The sequence below is a fragment of the Nymphaea colorata genome, chromosome 3, assembly GCF_008831285.2.
Source record: "Nymphaea colorata isolate Beijing-Zhang1983 chromosome 3, ASM883128v2, whole genome shotgun sequence".
Lineage (NCBI taxonomy): Eukaryota > Viridiplantae > Streptophyta > Magnoliopsida > Nymphaeales > Nymphaeaceae > Nymphaea > Nymphaea colorata.
Genome location: NC_045140.1, coordinates 24,459,509 through 24,476,696, shown reverse-complemented (window position 1 = coordinate 24,476,696; position 17,188 = coordinate 24,459,509). Strand labels below are relative to the sequence as shown.

The following is a 17,188-nucleotide window of genomic DNA, read 5'->3' as shown; positions in this document are numbered from 1 at the left end:
TGCCAAGACGTTAGTCGCTTTCTTATAATTTTTTTTTTAAATAGAAAACTGTGCTTGCTCCTAGAAGCAATGCTATAACGAAACTCAAGCAGCAGCGACAAATTTAAAGCCAAACTACGTGTGCTTGCTACGAGGTTCTTTCCAACTGAAAAATTGTATGTTCTCAGCCAGAGGTTGTGTTTTAAAAAAACAAACATATGTGTTGTGCCTGTTAGAAATTTTGGTAGATTTCTGATTGCCTGAATTTTCTTAGGCCCTAATTTTATGGGCCGTTTGAAAATTCCATGAACTTGTCCTCATGTTTGGGGTAGAACATGAAACTGTTACATATTATTATTATTGGGGTTGTTTGGCGAATAAAATAAGCAATTCATAAATCTACTCCAACTTGAACACCTGCCTCTAGTATTCCATAAATCTATAAAGAGTATATTAGTTAAAGCACATTCATCAAACACTATTTTCCAACAGCTAGCACATTACTACTGTTCCATGAATCTTTTTTAAAAATGGAACAAATTCGGGAAATGTTGTGCCAAGTTTTCCATAAGTCTATCCCATTTTTTTAGTAAAATTATAAGACAATAACAATATGTTACTGTTTCCAACTGACCCCTTAGACCTTAGGCGCCATTTGAACTAAGGAACAGCTGCCTTAAATTGAACACTGGTTTCTAATGCTACATCAATCTGCCTTAAATTAAACGTGTTTGATAGGTGGTCTGTTCTTGAAGAAGCTTTTTAAGTCTCGTACTACAGATTTGTCTCAAAAGCTGGAAAAATCCGTAGAAAGAGAGGGGTCGTAGAAGACAATTAGGTCATTCGATGATAACTTCTCCCGCGTTTGATAGTCTATATAGGAAATGATATCTCTGGAAATGGTTTTTAATAGTAGTAAATTTTACACGTTCAAAAAATAAAAAAGATAAACTTGAAAAAGAAGAAGAAGTAATGTAATGCATGAATCAAAAAAGGGTCTTCCCACTACCCTTTATTTATGAGTACAAAGGAATGGAGATTCATGTAGTTTGAACGGATCGCACCGGGCTGTTTGAACAATAGTAGTAGTTGGACCCAAACAACAACTCAATTTCTTACGAGATTTTGATAGTATCGGATTTGAGACCTTGAGAATTTAAAAACTGTGGATTTAAGATGAAACCCTCCTTCTCCAATCTTTCAATCCGGCCATTTCTCAATACAAAAGAGTAAACTAAGGATCTTAAAAATGGATTTCAAGTCTGACTTATGATTTCTCAATACAAAAGAGTAAACTAAGGATCTTAAAAATGGATTTTAAGTCTGACTTATGATCTTTAGTTAGATGAACTATGGATTTCATCTTGTCATATCAACATCCACATTAGATGTTAGTTATATGGATTTCAAATCTGAAATTTGATAGAACAGATTTTTGAAGATCCAGAACCGCACTCCCTTTAAACGGTGGTGCGTGACCTCCGGGTAACTTTCCAATACATTAAACCCTTCGCCGCGCGCCCGCGTCACTCCTCTCTCTCCCTTTCTCTCTGGTTAGGGCTTGCCGATGGGTATGACGATGAGAAACGTTCATTACCTGAGAGTCGTCCTCTTCCTTTGCCTGTATTTGTATCTATTTGCTCCTGCAACGTCGCAGAATCTCACAATCGGTATGATTGCGGTGCTCCCCATCTCTTCCTCCCTTGCTTCCCCTTGCATCCCCTTTTCTTCTCCTCAGTTTTATTGGTTTGCTTTTTCGTAAATCATCGATGAATGCCTGGCCACATGTGAAGAGATTAGCATGCTTTGCATTCTTTCTCATGAATTTGTTTTGGTTCACTGGTTTATGTTTCAACTTAGGGTTTGCCAATGGTGGCATGTTCGGTCGACGTTTTTCTTTTCGGATTGGAGTTCATTCGTCCCGTGAATGCCGTTAGATGGAATTATTTATCTATGGGATATGTTGGGTACTTGCGATGTGCCTCATTATGTTCTTTATCCTTTAGGTGACAGTTCCCTTGGTGAATACACCTAGGTTGTTGGTTATGGAGGATCATTAACTGATTAGAAGGGTGGGTTGGTCTTTGTTCTTGTGAAGGGTCCTCTGTCTTTGCATATTACTTTTCGTTCTTGTTTGAATAAATGTTCACACATTTATTTCTCTGTTAGCTTTCATTATGACGGACCTTTTTTCTCCAAAGACATTTTTCTAGATGTTTGGTCCTTCAGTGTCTTGATTCTGCTGAGAAGTTTTGTGCATCAGTATGAGAAATATAGAAAGGAAGTCAAGATTGGAAAATGCATCTCTCCTCATCCTTCATACTTTTTTTGTGCCGTCAGTAGTCTGCCATGATAGTCTTCCATGTCAGGGACAAGAATTTGGGGAAGTCAATGGTGTCCCTGAGTTATCGGCTGTGTGCTTTTGAATGATTGCATATCTTGGGTATTGGTATTGGTTTCATATGTTGAACTAAAAGATATCATGCCTATGCATTGTGTGTGATGTCGACGTTCTCAGGCGCCTGCTTTTTGAATTTACTGCTAGTGTCTAGTTACCTTCAGCTTCTGTTAAATGATGGAAACACAAAAAAAAAACTAGATTGTAATAGCAGAAGGTGGATTATGGGGTGCTGAGGCTGTTGCAATGTATATATCCATAAAATTTTATTATGTCTCTAAAAACATAGGAAGTGCTTGAAATTTTAACAAATTATCAGAGTAGAGTAGAACATACCACTGCAAGTCCCACTGCAGCAGCATTGCAAATAAGAAGTTGCGCACAACAAGTGCTGGTTTCTGACGACTGGTCGTATTTTTACTGCCAAAGCAAGCAAATTATTATATGATAGTACACAGTCTTCTGGCTGCAAAGAAAAATGTAAAGTCAAGCTTTGACTGCATTGTAAAAATTTCTTAACCAACTTGCCAGTGTAATAGACGAAGGATCTCTGTGTTTTCTCTACTTATTTCCACTGCCTTTCTATTTGTTGATGGGGAGGGGGTTTGTATCTTTTTTGGTGTTGTGGTCATTCATATTCTCTTTAACTCACATGTATGATGCCCGCATATTTAGGCTTATTATTACTGTTGGTAGGATGCTACATGTACCAAGAAATGTGCAGCTGGTTGTCTATTTCTTGAATTGCCAATGCGGCTGTAGCAAAATCAACAAGGTTTGCAGAAGCAAACTGGCCGGCTGTTGTTTCTAACTCATCAACATCCCGCTTACCGAACTTCTGACATTAATTATTCTGGAGCCCTTATGCCCCCAACTTCTTGACGGCATCGAGGGTTCACGTCATATTGTTTTTCTACCTCATATGTTGTTGTGACTGGTCCTGTTGTGGATTTGCATGTGGCCTATCTGCTGTGCTCTCTATGATTGCATGTGACATCCTAAAAGCACATGGATGCTTGTTGGTTGTTGGTTTGATGAAAGCATTCTGCTAAATTGTCAAGTCTATATTGTTACTTTTTATCCTGAACGAACTTGCTTAGTTGCTTCCTGAACCAACTTGCTTAGTTGCTTCCTGAACCAACTTGCTTGGTGTTGCCTTCGTCTCGTGTTTTGTGACTTTAGTAAGGATAGATTAGCGTCCGGATTTTGCAAACAGTCAAGGATGCTCTTATTTACATTTGTTCTTTGATGGCCCTTATTATATAAAACCATTTGATTTGGTCAGCCTCCAAGGCAATCCACATCTTTTGGTTCTCTGTTTGTGCCTCTTTAACTACATTCTCTTCACTGCTTTTAGAATCAGATTTTGCCACCTTTCAGTTTCCCTCTCTAAAGGGTACTCTTTGGTGACAAGATAGTCAAATTTTTAATGCATTGTGAAATATTCCTTAACCAACTTGGCAATGAAATAGCAGAAGGAGGTCTGTGTTTCCTCTTCTTATTCTCACTGCCTTTTTATTTGTTGATGCGGAGGAGGTTTGTGAGTGTTTGTGGTTGTTCATATTCTCTTCAATTTGTATATATGACGTCCACCCATTTAGTCTTAACACAGGCGTTGGTACTTGGAAGGATGCTACATGTACCAAGAAATGCGCAGCTGGTTGCTTGTTTCTTGAATTGCCAATGTGGCTGTAGCAAAATTAACAAGCTTGCAGAAGCAAACTGGCCGGCTGTTGTTTTAACTCATCAACATTCCGCTTACCGAACTTCTGACATTCATTTTCCTAGATTCCTTATGCTGTCAACTTCTTGAAGGAATCAAGGCTTCACAGTCTGTTGTTCTTCTAATTTGTCCATGGTTGTAGTTGCTCCTGTTATGTATTTGTTTGTAGCCATTCTACTATGCTCTCTATGATTACTTGTTACGTCTTAAAAGTGTGTGGTTGCTTGTTGGTTTGATTAAGTCATTCTACTAAATTGTTAAGTCTATTACTTCGTCTCCTGAACCCAACTTGCTTGGTTTGGCCTTCTCTCGAGTTTTTAGTATTTGGTTGGTGATGATAGATCAGTGTCCGGATTTTGCAAACAGTCAATGGATGCTGTTATTTACATCTATTCTCTGACAGCCCTTTTATATAAAGCCATTTGCTTTGGTCACCCTCCAAGGCAATCTACATCTATTGGTCCACTGTTTCTTGTTGTGTTCCTTTGACTACATTTTTTTTTACTACCTTTTAACACTTGAAATTACTTTCTACTTCTAGTATGAGCTAGATAAAGTAGTACGATCATAGTTTCCAACCATTCAGTTTCCCTCTCCTAATGGTACTCTTTAATGACAAGGTAGTCAAGTCTTTTACTGCATTCTGAAAATTTTCCAGTGTAATAGAGGAAGGAGGACTGTCTTAACCAACTTGCCAGTGTAATAGAGGAAGGAGGTCTGTATTTTCGCTGCTTATCCCCACTGCCTTTCTATTTGTTGATGAGGAAGGGGTTTGTGACTGTTTTTGGTGTTGTGGTCATTCATATTCTCTTTCAACTCACATAGATGATGGCCACACATTTAGGCTTATTACTAGGGACTGTCTTAACCAACTTGCCAGTGTAATAGAGGAAGGAGGTTTGTATTTTCGCTGCTTATCCCCACTGCCTTTCTATTTGTTGATGAGGAAGGGGTTTGTGACTGTTTTTGGTGTTGTGGTCATTCATATTCTCTTTCAACTCACATAGATGATGTCCACACATTTAGGCTTATTACTAGTGTTGGTAGGAAGCTACATGTACCAAGAAATGTGCAGCTTGTTGCCTATTTCTTGAATGGCCAATGCGGCTGTAGCCAAATCAACAAGCTTGCAGAAGCAAACTGGCCGGCTGTTGTTTCTAACTCATCAACATCCCGCTTACCGAGCTTCTGACATTCATTATCCCCAATTTCTTATGCCCTCAACTTCTTGGTGGAATCAAAGCTTTACATTCTTTGTTTGTTTAATTCTTATGCTGTTATAATATCTCCTGTCATGGACTTGTTACATCATAAAGGTGCATGGATGCTTGTTGATTTCTGGTTTGGTGTAAGCATTCTAGTAAATTGTCAAATCTATGTTGTTACTTTGCCTTCTGAACTAACTTGCTTGGTGTTGCCCTCATCTCGAGTTTGGGGTCTTTAGTTAGTGAGGATATGTGGATGTCTAGATTCTGCACATTGTCAAGGATGTTCTTATTTACATGTATTCCTCGATCGCCCTTCTGATGTGAGGCCATTTGGTTTGGTCAGCCTCCAAGGCGATCTGCATCTATTGGTTCACTATTTCTGGTTGTCTCTTTGACTGCATTTACTTTACTGCCTTTTAAATTTTAACACTTGAAATTTCGTTCTAGGATGATTTAGATAAAGTAGTAAATTCAGAATTTTCCACCTCTCAATTTCCCTGTCCAAAGGGTATTTTTTGATGACAGGATAGTCAGATTTTTACTGCGTTGTGAAAATTTCCTAACCAACTAGCCATTGTAATAGAGGGAGGAGGTCTGTATTTTCCCTACTTATCTCACTTCCTTTCTATTTGTTGATGGGAGGGGTTAGAGTGTTTCTGGTGTTGTGTTTCTTCATATTCTCTTTAATTCACATTTATGATGCTCACATATTTGGGCTTACTACTAGTGTTGGTAGTACGCTGCATGTACCAAGAAATGTGCAGCTGATTGCTTATTTCTTGAATTGCCAATACGGCTGTAGCAAAAATGAGCTTGCGGAAGCAAACTGGTCGGCTGTTGTTCAAACTCATCAACATCCTGCTTACCGAACTTCTGACATTCATTACATTCTACTCCTCCTTATGCCTTCAGCTTCTTCAAGGCATCAACAGTTCACATGTTATTGTTTGTTTACTTCATATGTTGTGTAATTGGTCTTGTTATGAATTTTGTTTGTGGCCGTTCTACTGTGCTCTCTATAGTGACTTGTTACATGGCAAAAGTTCATGGATGCTTGTTCATTGTTGGTTTGATGAATGGGTTGTGCTAAATTGTCCACTCTAGTTGTTAGCTTGTCACCTCCTGAATCTACTTGCTTGATTTTGCCTTCATCTCGAGTGCACAGTCTTTAGTTAGTGATGATAGATCGGTGTCCAGATACTGCCAAGGGGGAATGGGTTTCTTGTTTGCATCTATTCTTTGATGGCCCTTCTTATATAAAGCCATTTGATTTGGTGAGCCAGCTATCTGCATCTATTGGTTTGCTGTTTCTGGTTGTTTCTCTTTAATTACATTTGCTTTACTGCCTTTAACAATCGGAATTTCTTTCTAGTATCAGCTAGATAAAGTAGTAGAATAAGATTCATAATTTCCTATCTTTTAGTATCCTCTCCAAATGTTACTCTGATGACGATAGTAAAATTTTTACTGCAATGTGAAAATTTTCTGATCTATGTTTTCTCTACTTATTCTTATTCCCTTCATTTTCGTTCATGGGGAAGGGGGTTTTGTTTGTGTTTTAGGTTTGCGTCGTTGTTCATTTGCTCTTTTATTCATATATATGATGGCCACAAATTTAGGGTGAGTGTTGTTGGTAGGATTCTGCATGTACCAAGAAGGCTGTAGCAAAATCAACAAGCTGGCAGAAGAAAAGTGGCTGGCTGTTGTTTCTAACTTTCCAACTTTCCCACTCACTGAACTTCTGAAATTTATTATGCTTGGTTCCTCTTCCTGCCCTTGATTTCTTGAAGGCATGATGATGACTTCAAGTTTTGTTGTTTTTCTGCTTCATATGTTGTTGTGATTGGTCTTGTTCTATGTAGGAGTGGGTATCGGGCCGGGCCGGGCCGGGTCGGCCTGTCGGGCCTAAAACCCGGGCCCGAGCCCGGCCCGATATATTGCCGGGCCGGGTACCGGGCCTGGTCCACAGAAATCAGGCCCGGCCTGTTTGGCAGACCCGACCCGCGCTCCGGACCCGACCCGTGCTCGACTGCCCGAGCGGTCGAGCGTCTCGTCCAGGCCCTCCACAGCTCGCCTGCCGAACGGCAGGCGGGCGGTGGTTTTTCACCGGCAGGCCACCCAACTTCGTGGGTGGCCGCCGGCGGATGCCGCCAAGACGTCCGGCCATCGCGGCGGAGAGGGAGGGGAGCTGCGGTGGACGGAGGCGGAGAGGGAGGGGCTGCGGTGGACGGAGGCGGAAAGGGAGAGGGAGAAGAGGGAGATGGAGGCGGAGAGGGAGGGGAGCGAGCGGGGCTGCGGTGGACGGAGGCGGAGAGGGAGACAGAAGGGAGAGGGAGAGGGAGACGGAAGGGAGAGGGAGCAGAGGGAGAAGGAGACGGAAGGGAGCAGAGGGAGAGGGAGACGGAAGGGAGAAGGAGCAAAAGGAGAGGGAGACGGAATGGAGGAGCAGAAGGAGAGGGAGACGGAAGGGAAAGGGAGACGGAGCAGAGGGAGGTGGAGAGCGAGCCGAGGGCTCAGGGCGGAGGCCGCCCGACCGCCCGAGGGCGGGAGTCGGGCCGGCCGGGCTGCCCTCCCCGCCCGGGCCCGGGCCGGGCCAGGCCCAGCCTTAGTTCTATGTCACATGGGTGCGGGTACGGTACGGGTACGGGTATGGCAATACGGGTTTGGGTACGGTGATTTTGAAAATTATGGGTACACGGGTACGGCAAATTTTTAAATTCTCAAAAATGATCAAATGAAAAAAAAATTAGTAGTCTTATAATCTATAAAAAGTCTCAAAATTAAAGAAAAATGAGAGGAAAATATAGAACCTTATTGGAAGGGAAATATAAAAGAAGGGAAAAATAAAAAAATAGTGAAAAAATTAAGTTTGAAAATATAATTTAAAATTTTTTAAAATGCAGCCCTACCCCAGCCGTACCCGTGTCGCCGTTCCCACGTACCTGACATGGCTACCTGGGCAAAACAAGCGACCTGTGTCACACAGGTCTTGTTATGGTTCTGCTTGTATCCATTCTATTATGCTCTCTATGATTACTTGTTATGTTGCGAAAGTGCATGGCTGCTTGTTGATTGTTGGTTTGATGAAAGCATGCTGCTTAGTTATGCCTATATTGTTACTTGTTAGTTTGTCTCCAGAACCATTGCTTGGTTTTGCCTTCATCTCGAGTATTCAGTCTACAGTTAGTACATAGGTAGGTGGCCAGATTTTGTAAACAGCTATGTTTCTCTTGTTTCCATCTATTCTTTGATGCCCTTCTTATGTAGATTGATTTGTTCAGTCTCCAAGACAATCTGCATCTCTTGGTTTGCTATTTGTGGTTGTGTGGCTTTGAATTTGAGTACATTTTCTTTATGGCCTTTAACACCTAAAATTTGTTTCTAATATGAGCCAGATAAAGTAGTAGAATCATAGTTTTCCACCTTCCAATTTCCCTCTCCAAAGGGTACCCTTTGATGGCAAGATAATCAAAATTTTAGTGCATTGCTACAAGTTCTTAACCAACTAGCCAATATAATAGCGAAAGGAGGCTGGCGTCTTCTTTACTTATTCTCATTCCCATCTTATTTGTTTATGTGAGTTGAATAGTGGTTGTTCATATGTTCTTCTCTTCATATATATGATGCTGGATGCCCACAAATTTAGGCTGACTATTGTTGACTGGATGCTACATGTACTAAGAAATATGCAGTTAGTTGCTTATTTCTTGAATTGCCAATGTGTCTGTAGCAAAATCAATGTTGTTTCTAGCTCATCAACATCCCACTTACCGAACTTCTGGCATTCCTTATCCATTTTTTGCAAATGGCAAGAAAACCTTTTTTGCATCCATTCTGCAGAGCCTTATTTATATAAATCCATTTGACTCAGTTGTCCTCCAAGGCAATCTTGATTTCATCATTCTCTGGCTGTGTTTGATGTCTTTGGTCACATTTTCCTTTTGCTGATATAAGCTAGATAAAGTACTGAAATCATAATTTCCCATCTTTCCTTCTCCAAGGGGCACTCTTTGATGACAGGATTCTGATTTATGTTTCACTATCACAATTTCTTAACCAACTTGCTGACGAGTGATTTGCTGTATTGTCCTTTCCCGCAATGCTCTAAATCTGGTTTTGGATTGTATCTGTTATGTCTAATTATCATTATTGTCCCTGCTGTGTTCGTGTTAAGCAATATTTGATGAGATTTGTAAAATTTTGTTTCTGATCTTCTCTAGTTGAGAGTTCATAGCAGAACTTTAAAGATATAAAGTTCTTTTTCAAATATAATTGAATTTTTACATGAAAAAACCCCTTAAGTAATGCAACTTGGGGTGCTTCCTACTTACGAGACTGCCTGGACACCTAGGTGTGTGCCGTGCAGATGTGGTTGCATAAGTGCATTGACAGATTCTTGGAGTTTTGTTTGCTAGACTGATCTAGTACTTGTTGGAAGTTGAAAATGAAGGATAAATATGATCTGTTATGGTAGTTTGGAGTTTGGACCACAAAGGACTTGCAACTTTTGAAGTTGCAGATGGACGCGGCAAGGAAAACATTATTGTAGTCACTGAGATTTGGTGCTTGTGGTGACCTGGATTCAAGTGATTTCATGTATTTCAATGTTCTTGGTTTTTAAGTATGGTTATATTCTTTTATCATGCCTCTGGTAAGTGGTAACTTGTTGAACTTGCAATATCTTTTCTTTATTTGAGCATGTTATTGTGTCCTGTAGATGCCGCTCATCCTACAGCACTTTATCTCTCTTCTGGCCAACTGGTGGAAGGTTCGCCAATTTCTAAGCCTAGAATCACAATGGTTTGTCAGAGGATTCATGTACAAGGTGTTCCAAGGTTGCTGAATCTAAAAAAATATTCAAATACATTCAGGGTGAAGGTAAAAATTCTGGAAACAAGTTCTGATGTTCATCTACGAAAAGTTGTTATATGCTTTCATAGGTGAGTATAGTTGCAGTTAATTTATGTTTCAATTCGACAATCCTTTTGTTTCTGAAATGCAAAAATTGATTTTCATGGCTGTCACAATTACCACCTCCCTTTGTTTTGCTCTCCTTGCAACAGTGTTAAGTTGCATTTTTTCCAGATTTAGCACATATTTTGTCAGCAAGTCCTTCATGCAGTGTGTCATCATTTTCTGTCTCTGGCAATGGGTTGTTTTTTTTTTAAAAAAAAAAATTAAGCATGAGAAAGTTGATTAGTCCATCAGTGAGCTTCACAAGCAATGCTGTATTATTTGATAAATGTTTAAACGACATTCATGTGTTAGCAGCTATTTATATCGATAGCTTTTGTTCCTCCTTTATTCTCTATTATTTTATTTTGTCATTATATTTAGTGGCCTTCTGCATTGTGATTCTCTCAGTGGTCAATGAAGGATGGAGAAAACATGATGTTCTTAGTCTAGCATGTCAGTCAATGAAGGATGGAGAAAACATGATATTCTTAGTCTAGCATGTCACTTGTGTTGTTTTAAAGTTTTTTAATGATGTCTTCATAATCAATTTGGACGAAGCTTTGAATTCTGATATTGTAGGAACATATCCATTGAGGTAGGGATGTACCCTCCAGGGGAATGGGAGAAACTTAGCAAGGATACATGGATTGGATCAATGTCGCCATATGACTATAGGCTGCTAGATATATGCATGCCTCCACCCTTTTTATCCCTTGAAGTGTCAACTGAAGAAGGTTTGCTGCGATATCTTTGTCTGCATTGTTGTACTCTTTATGATAATACACCAAGTATGTATATATATGTTTTTTTTTTCAGAAACAAAGCTATTTCGCTTGATTTTCCTGGTTCTGGGCGCATTGTTGATAATACTGTCCCCAGAAATGAGCAAGTCAGCGATGTTTTACTACAGTAATGCAATGATTTTGGGCATTGTTCTTGTCATCTTAATTGTGCTTTTTCAGGTGATCATTCTCTCTCTTAGTAACTTTTCTTTTCACTTGAGCAGAATGCTGTTGGTTTACCTCTTCATGTAATGGCCGTGTAGAGGAACAGTGATAGTGCATGGTTTGTGTTGTTCGAGTCCTATTTAAGTGACTCTGACATAGTGTCGGGAGTTTCTTAATGTGCCATTTTAAACCACCATCTTCACCAGTTTAACTTTAACGTTGGATACTTCACTTGCTGTCCACTATTGACCATCTGATCTAATTGACAGGGTATGAAGTTGCTGCCAACAGGTCGGAAGAGATCTTTAATGATTTTTCTCTATGGCTCAATTGTGAGACATCATACTAATCTCTCGTTAGTTTCTTGATTTGGTATTTTATTCTTGTTGTGGTGGTTCCTTTTGCTGGCGCCACTCCTTGTAGTGGTCAGTGCAAGTGAATGCTCGTCTTCTTGTCTATGCGGGTGAGCACTTGCTTGTATGTTCTGTTTTAACACCGTTGCATTTGCTGATTAGGTTGGCTTGGGGACTGTCATACTACGCTATCTGTCTGGTTTGTTGCATTCAGTTCTTTCAGATATTGGCCTGAATGAGGATATATACAATCCTGTGAGAATTTCTCAGCCCTTCACATTTTATTGGACATCCATACATATCCTAATGAGGCACATTAGCACTTTTCCTGTTAAATAATGTCTGTTGTTTCTCTAAAATTTGACTCTCAATGCAGTTTTAGTGCAAGTTTAGGCAATGTCTCCTTTTGCATTTGTTGTTGTTTGTCTTTCTCGTTATTATGCTTCTTTTGGTTCTTTTAGCTGTCATGTGCTGATCTTATGTTCATGCTTTGAAGCAATAATATGTGTCTGTCGCCCTATTATAAGGGACTCTTCTGTGTTGTCTAAGCATCTATTGTAGGCAGCTATATGCCGTCTTTGTTTCTTGGCGGTTCTTTGGCCACTTTTTGCTATTTCGTTATTGCAACAACTGTAAAAGAGATAAAGAGGTTAAAAGTAAAACCATGTATATTCTCTTTATTGCTAACAAAAGGGTTCTGGTTGATTATCTTTTAAATCTTTCTATCTCTCTTGCTGAAGAGGAGCTACATGAGTCGCGAGTGTATCCAGAGGTTGGAAATGCATACAGTATGTTTGTACGTAAGGTGGAAAAGGCAAAAGTACATATTGCAAGACATCATAAAAATTTTGACTGTTTCTTAAAGTGTTTGAACTTGAAAATGATTTCCTGTTAAAAATTGAAATATTGTTGGAATATCTTCTATATAGATGACAGCAATTATCCTTAATTGCAAAAGAAATTTAAAAATAAAAAAAATCAGTTTGTAATGAGAATTGCCAATTACTATATATAAAGTGGAGCAATGCTCCTTAAATTTATCATTCTTATCTTCAACAGTTTGAATTTTTAATGGTTGCATCCAAGCACAATAAATTCTTTACATAAACTTTAGCATCTCATAAGAACTTAGTTGTTCTGAATTGAATCCCCTTAAACGAAGTTTGGGAGGCTTCTTGTTAGCCTTTTGTGTTCCTTATAGTGACCTCTGTTCACATGATTCTCTTCTCATATCAATGTTGCCTTGCATGCTGATTTCCTCTATATGATGGTTTCGGATATTTTATATTAAAATTGGGTTTGTATGGAATTTTTACAGGTTGCGTTATTTTTGCTAGTTTGCCTTGTTCTAGCAGGAGCATGGTTGGGTTTCTGGGGAGTCAGGAAGCTTGTTTTATCTGAAGATGGGGCTGTTGATGCTAGTGTTTCTCTTTTTGTGAGATGGGCCATTCGGATTTTTGGTGCTGTGATGATCACTCAGGTGTGTTATTATTTGAACCACTGTTGTAAAAATTCATGATATAACTCATATTGTTTGGGCCATGATTAGATAAGTTAGGTAGCATAAAATGGAAAACTTAATCTTTCAGTGTTAAAAATTATGCAAGGTACCAAAAAAAATCTGGGGAAATAAGAAAAGAATTCTCTCAATGAGAAAACATGAACTGTGTAAATATGTGATGTAACAAGTCACCACTCAAATTACTGCAAATACTTGAATGGCTACTAAAACTGAACGATTTTTTATTGTGCATGACATACTTCTTGGACTTCTTAATCTATGTGGAGTTTTGGATCAACTTTAAGACATCAAATATTTTTTATTTTAGAGACAGACATGGGCTCTCATGCAAAAAACCATGAAACCTCTAATTTTTTTTATGATAGTTTTTACTTTTTCGCTTCAATGTGTAGAAATGCCTTTGTGATGAACTTAATGTTCATCGATGGAAATTTATTTAAGTTTGAGTTGATTTTTTTTTTTTTGCATTTTTATGATTTGAAGGTGTAATGTCAGAGACACCTTATAATGTAAGCGTATGGTATGATAGAGCTATAGGGGGGGGGGTGCTTAGTAGTCAAAAGTGCACCTATGCGCCCGCCTAGGGCACACCTTTTCCATTCTCAGCTACTTAGGTGCCTCAGTAAATGAAATGTTTTAATTTTCTTTTCATATTTCTTCTTCTATTTTTTATTCTTTTTCTTCTACCTTTTTTCCCCATTTCTTTCTTGTTTTTCTTCTTCTGGGTCTTCTTCATCCTTTTTTTTTCCATATAGGTTCTTAGGGGTGTATTGTAAGTTAAATGCATATGGTATAGTTACACCCCTAAACTTAGTTTGATAAGGATGTATTCTATCACTTTCCTTTGTGGTTACTTAATCTTTCAGTATTAAAAATTATGCAAGGTACCAAAAAAAATCTGGGGAAATAAGAAAAGAATTCTCTCAATGAGAAAACATGAACTGTGTAAATATGTGATGTAACAAGTCACCACTCAAATTACTGCAAATACTTGAATGGTTACTAAAACTGAACGATTTTTTATTGTGCATGACATACTTCTTGGACTTCTTAATCTATGTGGAGTTTTGGATCAACTTTAAGACATCAAATATTTTTTATTTTAGAGACAGACATGGGCTCTCATGCAAAAACCAATGAAACCTCTAATTTTTTTTATGATAGTTTTTACTTTTTCGCTTCAATGTGTAGAAATGCCTTTGTGATGAACTTAATGTTCATCGATGGAAATTTATTTAAGTTTGAGTTGATTTTTTTTTTTTTTTGCATTTTTATGATTTGAAGGTGTAATGTCAGAGACACCTTATAATGTAAGCGTATGGTATGATAGAGCTATAGGGGGGGGGGTGCTTAGTAGTCAAAAGTGCACCTATGCGCCCGCCTAGGGCACACCTTTTCCATTCTCAGCTACTTAGGTGCCTCAGTAAATGAAATGTTTTAATTTTCTTTTCATATTTCTTCTTCTATTTTTTATTCTTTTTCTTCTACCTTTTTTCCCCATTTCTTTCTTGTTTTTCTTCTTCTGGGTCTTCTTCATCCTTTTTTTTTCCATATAGGTTCTTAGGGGTGTATTGTAAGTTAAATGCATATGGTATAGTTACACCCCTAAACTTAGTTTGATAAGGATGTATTCTATCGCTTTCCTTTGTGGTTACACTATGTAATTGCATATGGTATAGTTACACCCCTAAACTTAGTTTGATAAGGATGTATTCTATCGCTTTCCTTTGTGGTTACACTATGTAACATACAATAGGTGTGTCATATTTTTTTTCTTCATAGTTACATTAGGTAGTATAACTATTTGACAATATGCTTAATTATGTACGACACTGGTTGGAAGTCTTGTTTACGACTTTTTTTCTAGTATGTTTCTCTTTCAGCTGCTTAGTTTTTTCATGCAGAAGTCTCACTAGGCCTAACATTTAAATTTGGTTCAGAGTTCACTGGATCCCCTTCTGGCAACAGGAGCATTGGTCTTTGCAGCATCTTTCTTACCCGCAAGTAGGACAGCCTTCGGGGATGGAATCTTTTATCATTGGTTGATGTAAGCTGCACTATGCCTTCTGATTTAAAGTTCAATCATGTCCACTAGTGTAGCTTGGCCGAATCGTAGTGCCAAACTTTACAAACTCAGATTAAACTTTGGAGCTGATGGTCATCATTTATGGATCAGTTTATTAACTGAATTTCTTGGAATACTTTTCAGTGGGATGTTTCCACTGGGTTCAGAGAATATGTTTTTTGGCTTTTTGGACCTGGTTCACATGAGAAATTTTCTTTTGCATACCATAATGAAAGCTTTAGGGACAGTTTGGATGACACCCCAAAGCTCATTTTTGGAGGTAAAACGATTTTGCTTCCAAAACACCGTTTCATGAGTGTTTGGATGACAAGAAAAATGAGTTTTGCTAAAAGTAGCTTTTGGCAAAAAACCAAAAGGGTGTGAATGACTTTTTTAAACATACCAACCAGTGTTCAAAACTGATTAGAAGCACAATTTTTTAAAAAGCTAGTTTTCATAAAACCATTTTTTGTAGTGTGCCATCCAAATGCTATCTTATGGTTATTTTTGGGGTTAAGTTCCTAAGTTTTACATGGTTTAGAATTCTCAGGTACTTGGTTGAAGCAGTCAAATGCATCCCTCAGACATTTTCTGCCAGGGACTACCTTTACGAGGGGACTTCAACAGACTTTTTTGATGAAGTATCGGGAAGGGAGACTAAAATGTTCAAGCCTCGAACCAAAGCATATAAATGGGTTCCCTGCACTATATTTGGTATATTTTTAGTGTTCTCTGTTTTTTTATTTCTCAAATTATCTTAGTCTTCATTTTGTAATTCCTTATCCTGTATGGTCTGTGTGTTAATTAGTATATCTTTTTTATTGAAGGACGATCTGCTGTGACACCAGAGAAAAGCAATTTTCGGCCAGATAAAGGAACTTATTTCTCTACATTCCATAGAACACCTGACAGGAAAAGGTTTTCTAAGGAAGAGTGGGATGCATTCACCAAGGATGAGACCAGAAAAGCGTTGAAAGAACTTGTTTCATCACCGGAGTTTGGACAGTGGGCTGTCAACAATGCTGAAAGAATCACTTTGTCACCTGCCAACCATAATGATCGTGGCGATACGACAAGAAGAGGAGGGCGGTGGTTCAAATGGTTTTAGTTGTATAAATTTCATTTAGTAGCAGGAAGTTATTTGCAGCAGTGTCAGCGCACAGTCGTTGCAGAACTCAAATTCAACACGATCTGTCTCTGATAGTAGCAACTAAGTACTAAGTATTAACCAGTGAATATCGTTGTGGCTTTATCCACGGACGATAGGTTTGTATATTTGGGAGCTCGTATCACAGAAGCATGGGTTCTCACACTCGAGTTGCACCCGGGCGGCTTACTGTTTGCTCTTAAATGAATTTTCAGTTCCTTATCAGTGAGCTTCATGGTTTTTGTAAATACACTATTGTACCACTGTTCCTGCAGATGCAAAATGAAACACATGGCAACAATGGGTAGTCCGCTTTCTGTCTTCGAACCTGTTAAATACCATAGTACTGGACATCCTTTTCAGTGTGTGATTTTTTATTTTTTCCTCGTTTCTTAGAGGAAACCCCGAGACTTTTGTCCTTGCCTGGGTGGCGTAAAATTCTATAGGTAAGTTGTTCTCCTAAACGCTTAAACCCCTTGGGCTTCCTTCGTGAGGATTTGCTATGGATCAAAGCAATTTCTCTGGCAAGTTCGATAGCTGGTCACTTCTTGGCTTCTTGCGGCACTTGAGAGCAGGTTCGGTTGTCTTTTTCCACGGGTCTTAGCCCCGTTTGTGTTGGCGGCTTCGTTTCCATTTCTTAAAAGTTGGCGGCTTCGTTTTCCTTTCTTAAAATTATGGCTTCCAGGACCTCTTTTTCTTCCTTCTTAATCTTACTTTCCAGAACATATCGTGAAGTAAGCCAAGGTGGGCGAACTTGACTTATCTGAGCTGGTTCCTCGTAAGCACGGTCAACTTACTTGGTTGTCTAAAGTTAGCCCAACTGGAACGTCCTACTTTCATCTCGTCAGTGGTCGATTTAATGGTGATTGTGTCCCGTGCCTGGGCGAGTA

The 17,188-nt window shown here is 38.9% G+C and overlaps 1 protein-coding gene and 5 non-coding genes across 8 annotated transcripts; all 6 read left to right on the top strand.

Moving 5' to 3' along the window:
* Positions 1-1,485: 1,485 nt before the first annotated feature.
* LOC116250269 (uncharacterized) lies at positions 1,486-16,608 on the top strand. 3 transcript variants are annotated; one of them, XM_031623875.2, is made up of 10 exons: positions 1,486-1,649; positions 10,026-10,248; positions 10,844-10,998; positions 11,081-11,226; positions 11,481-11,543; positions 11,727-11,819; positions 12,883-13,044; positions 15,027-15,133; positions 15,702-15,865; positions 15,979-16,608. In XM_031623875.2, the coding sequence occupies exons 1-10, from the start codon at positions 1,547-1,549 to the stop codon at positions 16,257-16,259; spliced, it is 1,497 nt and encodes a 498-aa protein (XP_031479735.1). In that variant the 5' UTR covers positions 1,486-1,546; the 3' UTR covers positions 16,260-16,608. The 3 variants fall into 3 exon arrangements, with proteins under 3 accessions (XP_031479735.1, XP_031479734.1, XP_049932781.1); XM_031623874.2 differs by having other exon boundaries at positions 15,693-15,865; XM_050076824.1 differs by lacking the exons at positions 10,844-10,998; positions 11,081-11,226 and having other exon boundaries at positions 10,026-10,186; positions 15,693-15,865.
* Positions 3,131-3,224, top strand: LOC116251788 (small nucleolar RNA snoR109). Its single transcript, XR_004171845.1, has one exon. It is a non-coding gene; the product is annotated as a small nucleolar RNA snoR109 (small nucleolar RNA).
* LOC116251787 (small nucleolar RNA snoR109) lies at positions 4,064-4,155 on the top strand. The gene has a single exon (XR_004171844.1). It is a non-coding gene; the product is annotated as a small nucleolar RNA snoR109 (small nucleolar RNA).
* On the top strand, positions 5,205-5,297 carry LOC116251786 (small nucleolar RNA snoR109). The gene has a single exon (XR_004171843.1). It is a non-coding gene; the product is annotated as a small nucleolar RNA snoR109 (small nucleolar RNA).
* On the top strand, positions 6,102-6,190 carry LOC116251789 (small nucleolar RNA snoR109). Its single transcript, XR_004171847.1, has one exon. It is a non-coding gene; the product is annotated as a small nucleolar RNA snoR109 (small nucleolar RNA).
* On the top strand, positions 6,965-7,058 carry LOC116251790 (small nucleolar RNA snoR109). Its single transcript, XR_004171848.1, has one exon. It is a non-coding gene; the product is annotated as a small nucleolar RNA snoR109 (small nucleolar RNA).
* Positions 16,609-17,188: the final 580 nt, after the last annotated feature.

Excerpts from the sequence above, each read along its gene's own strand:
- LOC116250269 (XM_031623874.2), top strand. The coding sequence starts at position 1,547 with ATGGGTATGACGATGAGAAACGTTCATTACCTGAGAGTCGTCCTCTTC. Across the intron at positions 11,544-11,726 it reads TTTTTCTCTATGGCTCAATT|GTTGGCTTGGGGACTGTCAT; the intron begins GTGAGACATCAT and ends TTTGCTGATTAG. Across the intron at positions 11,820-12,882 it reads ATGAGGATATATACAATCCT|GTTGCGTTATTTTTGCTAGT; the intron begins GTGAGAATTTCT and ends GAATTTTTACAG.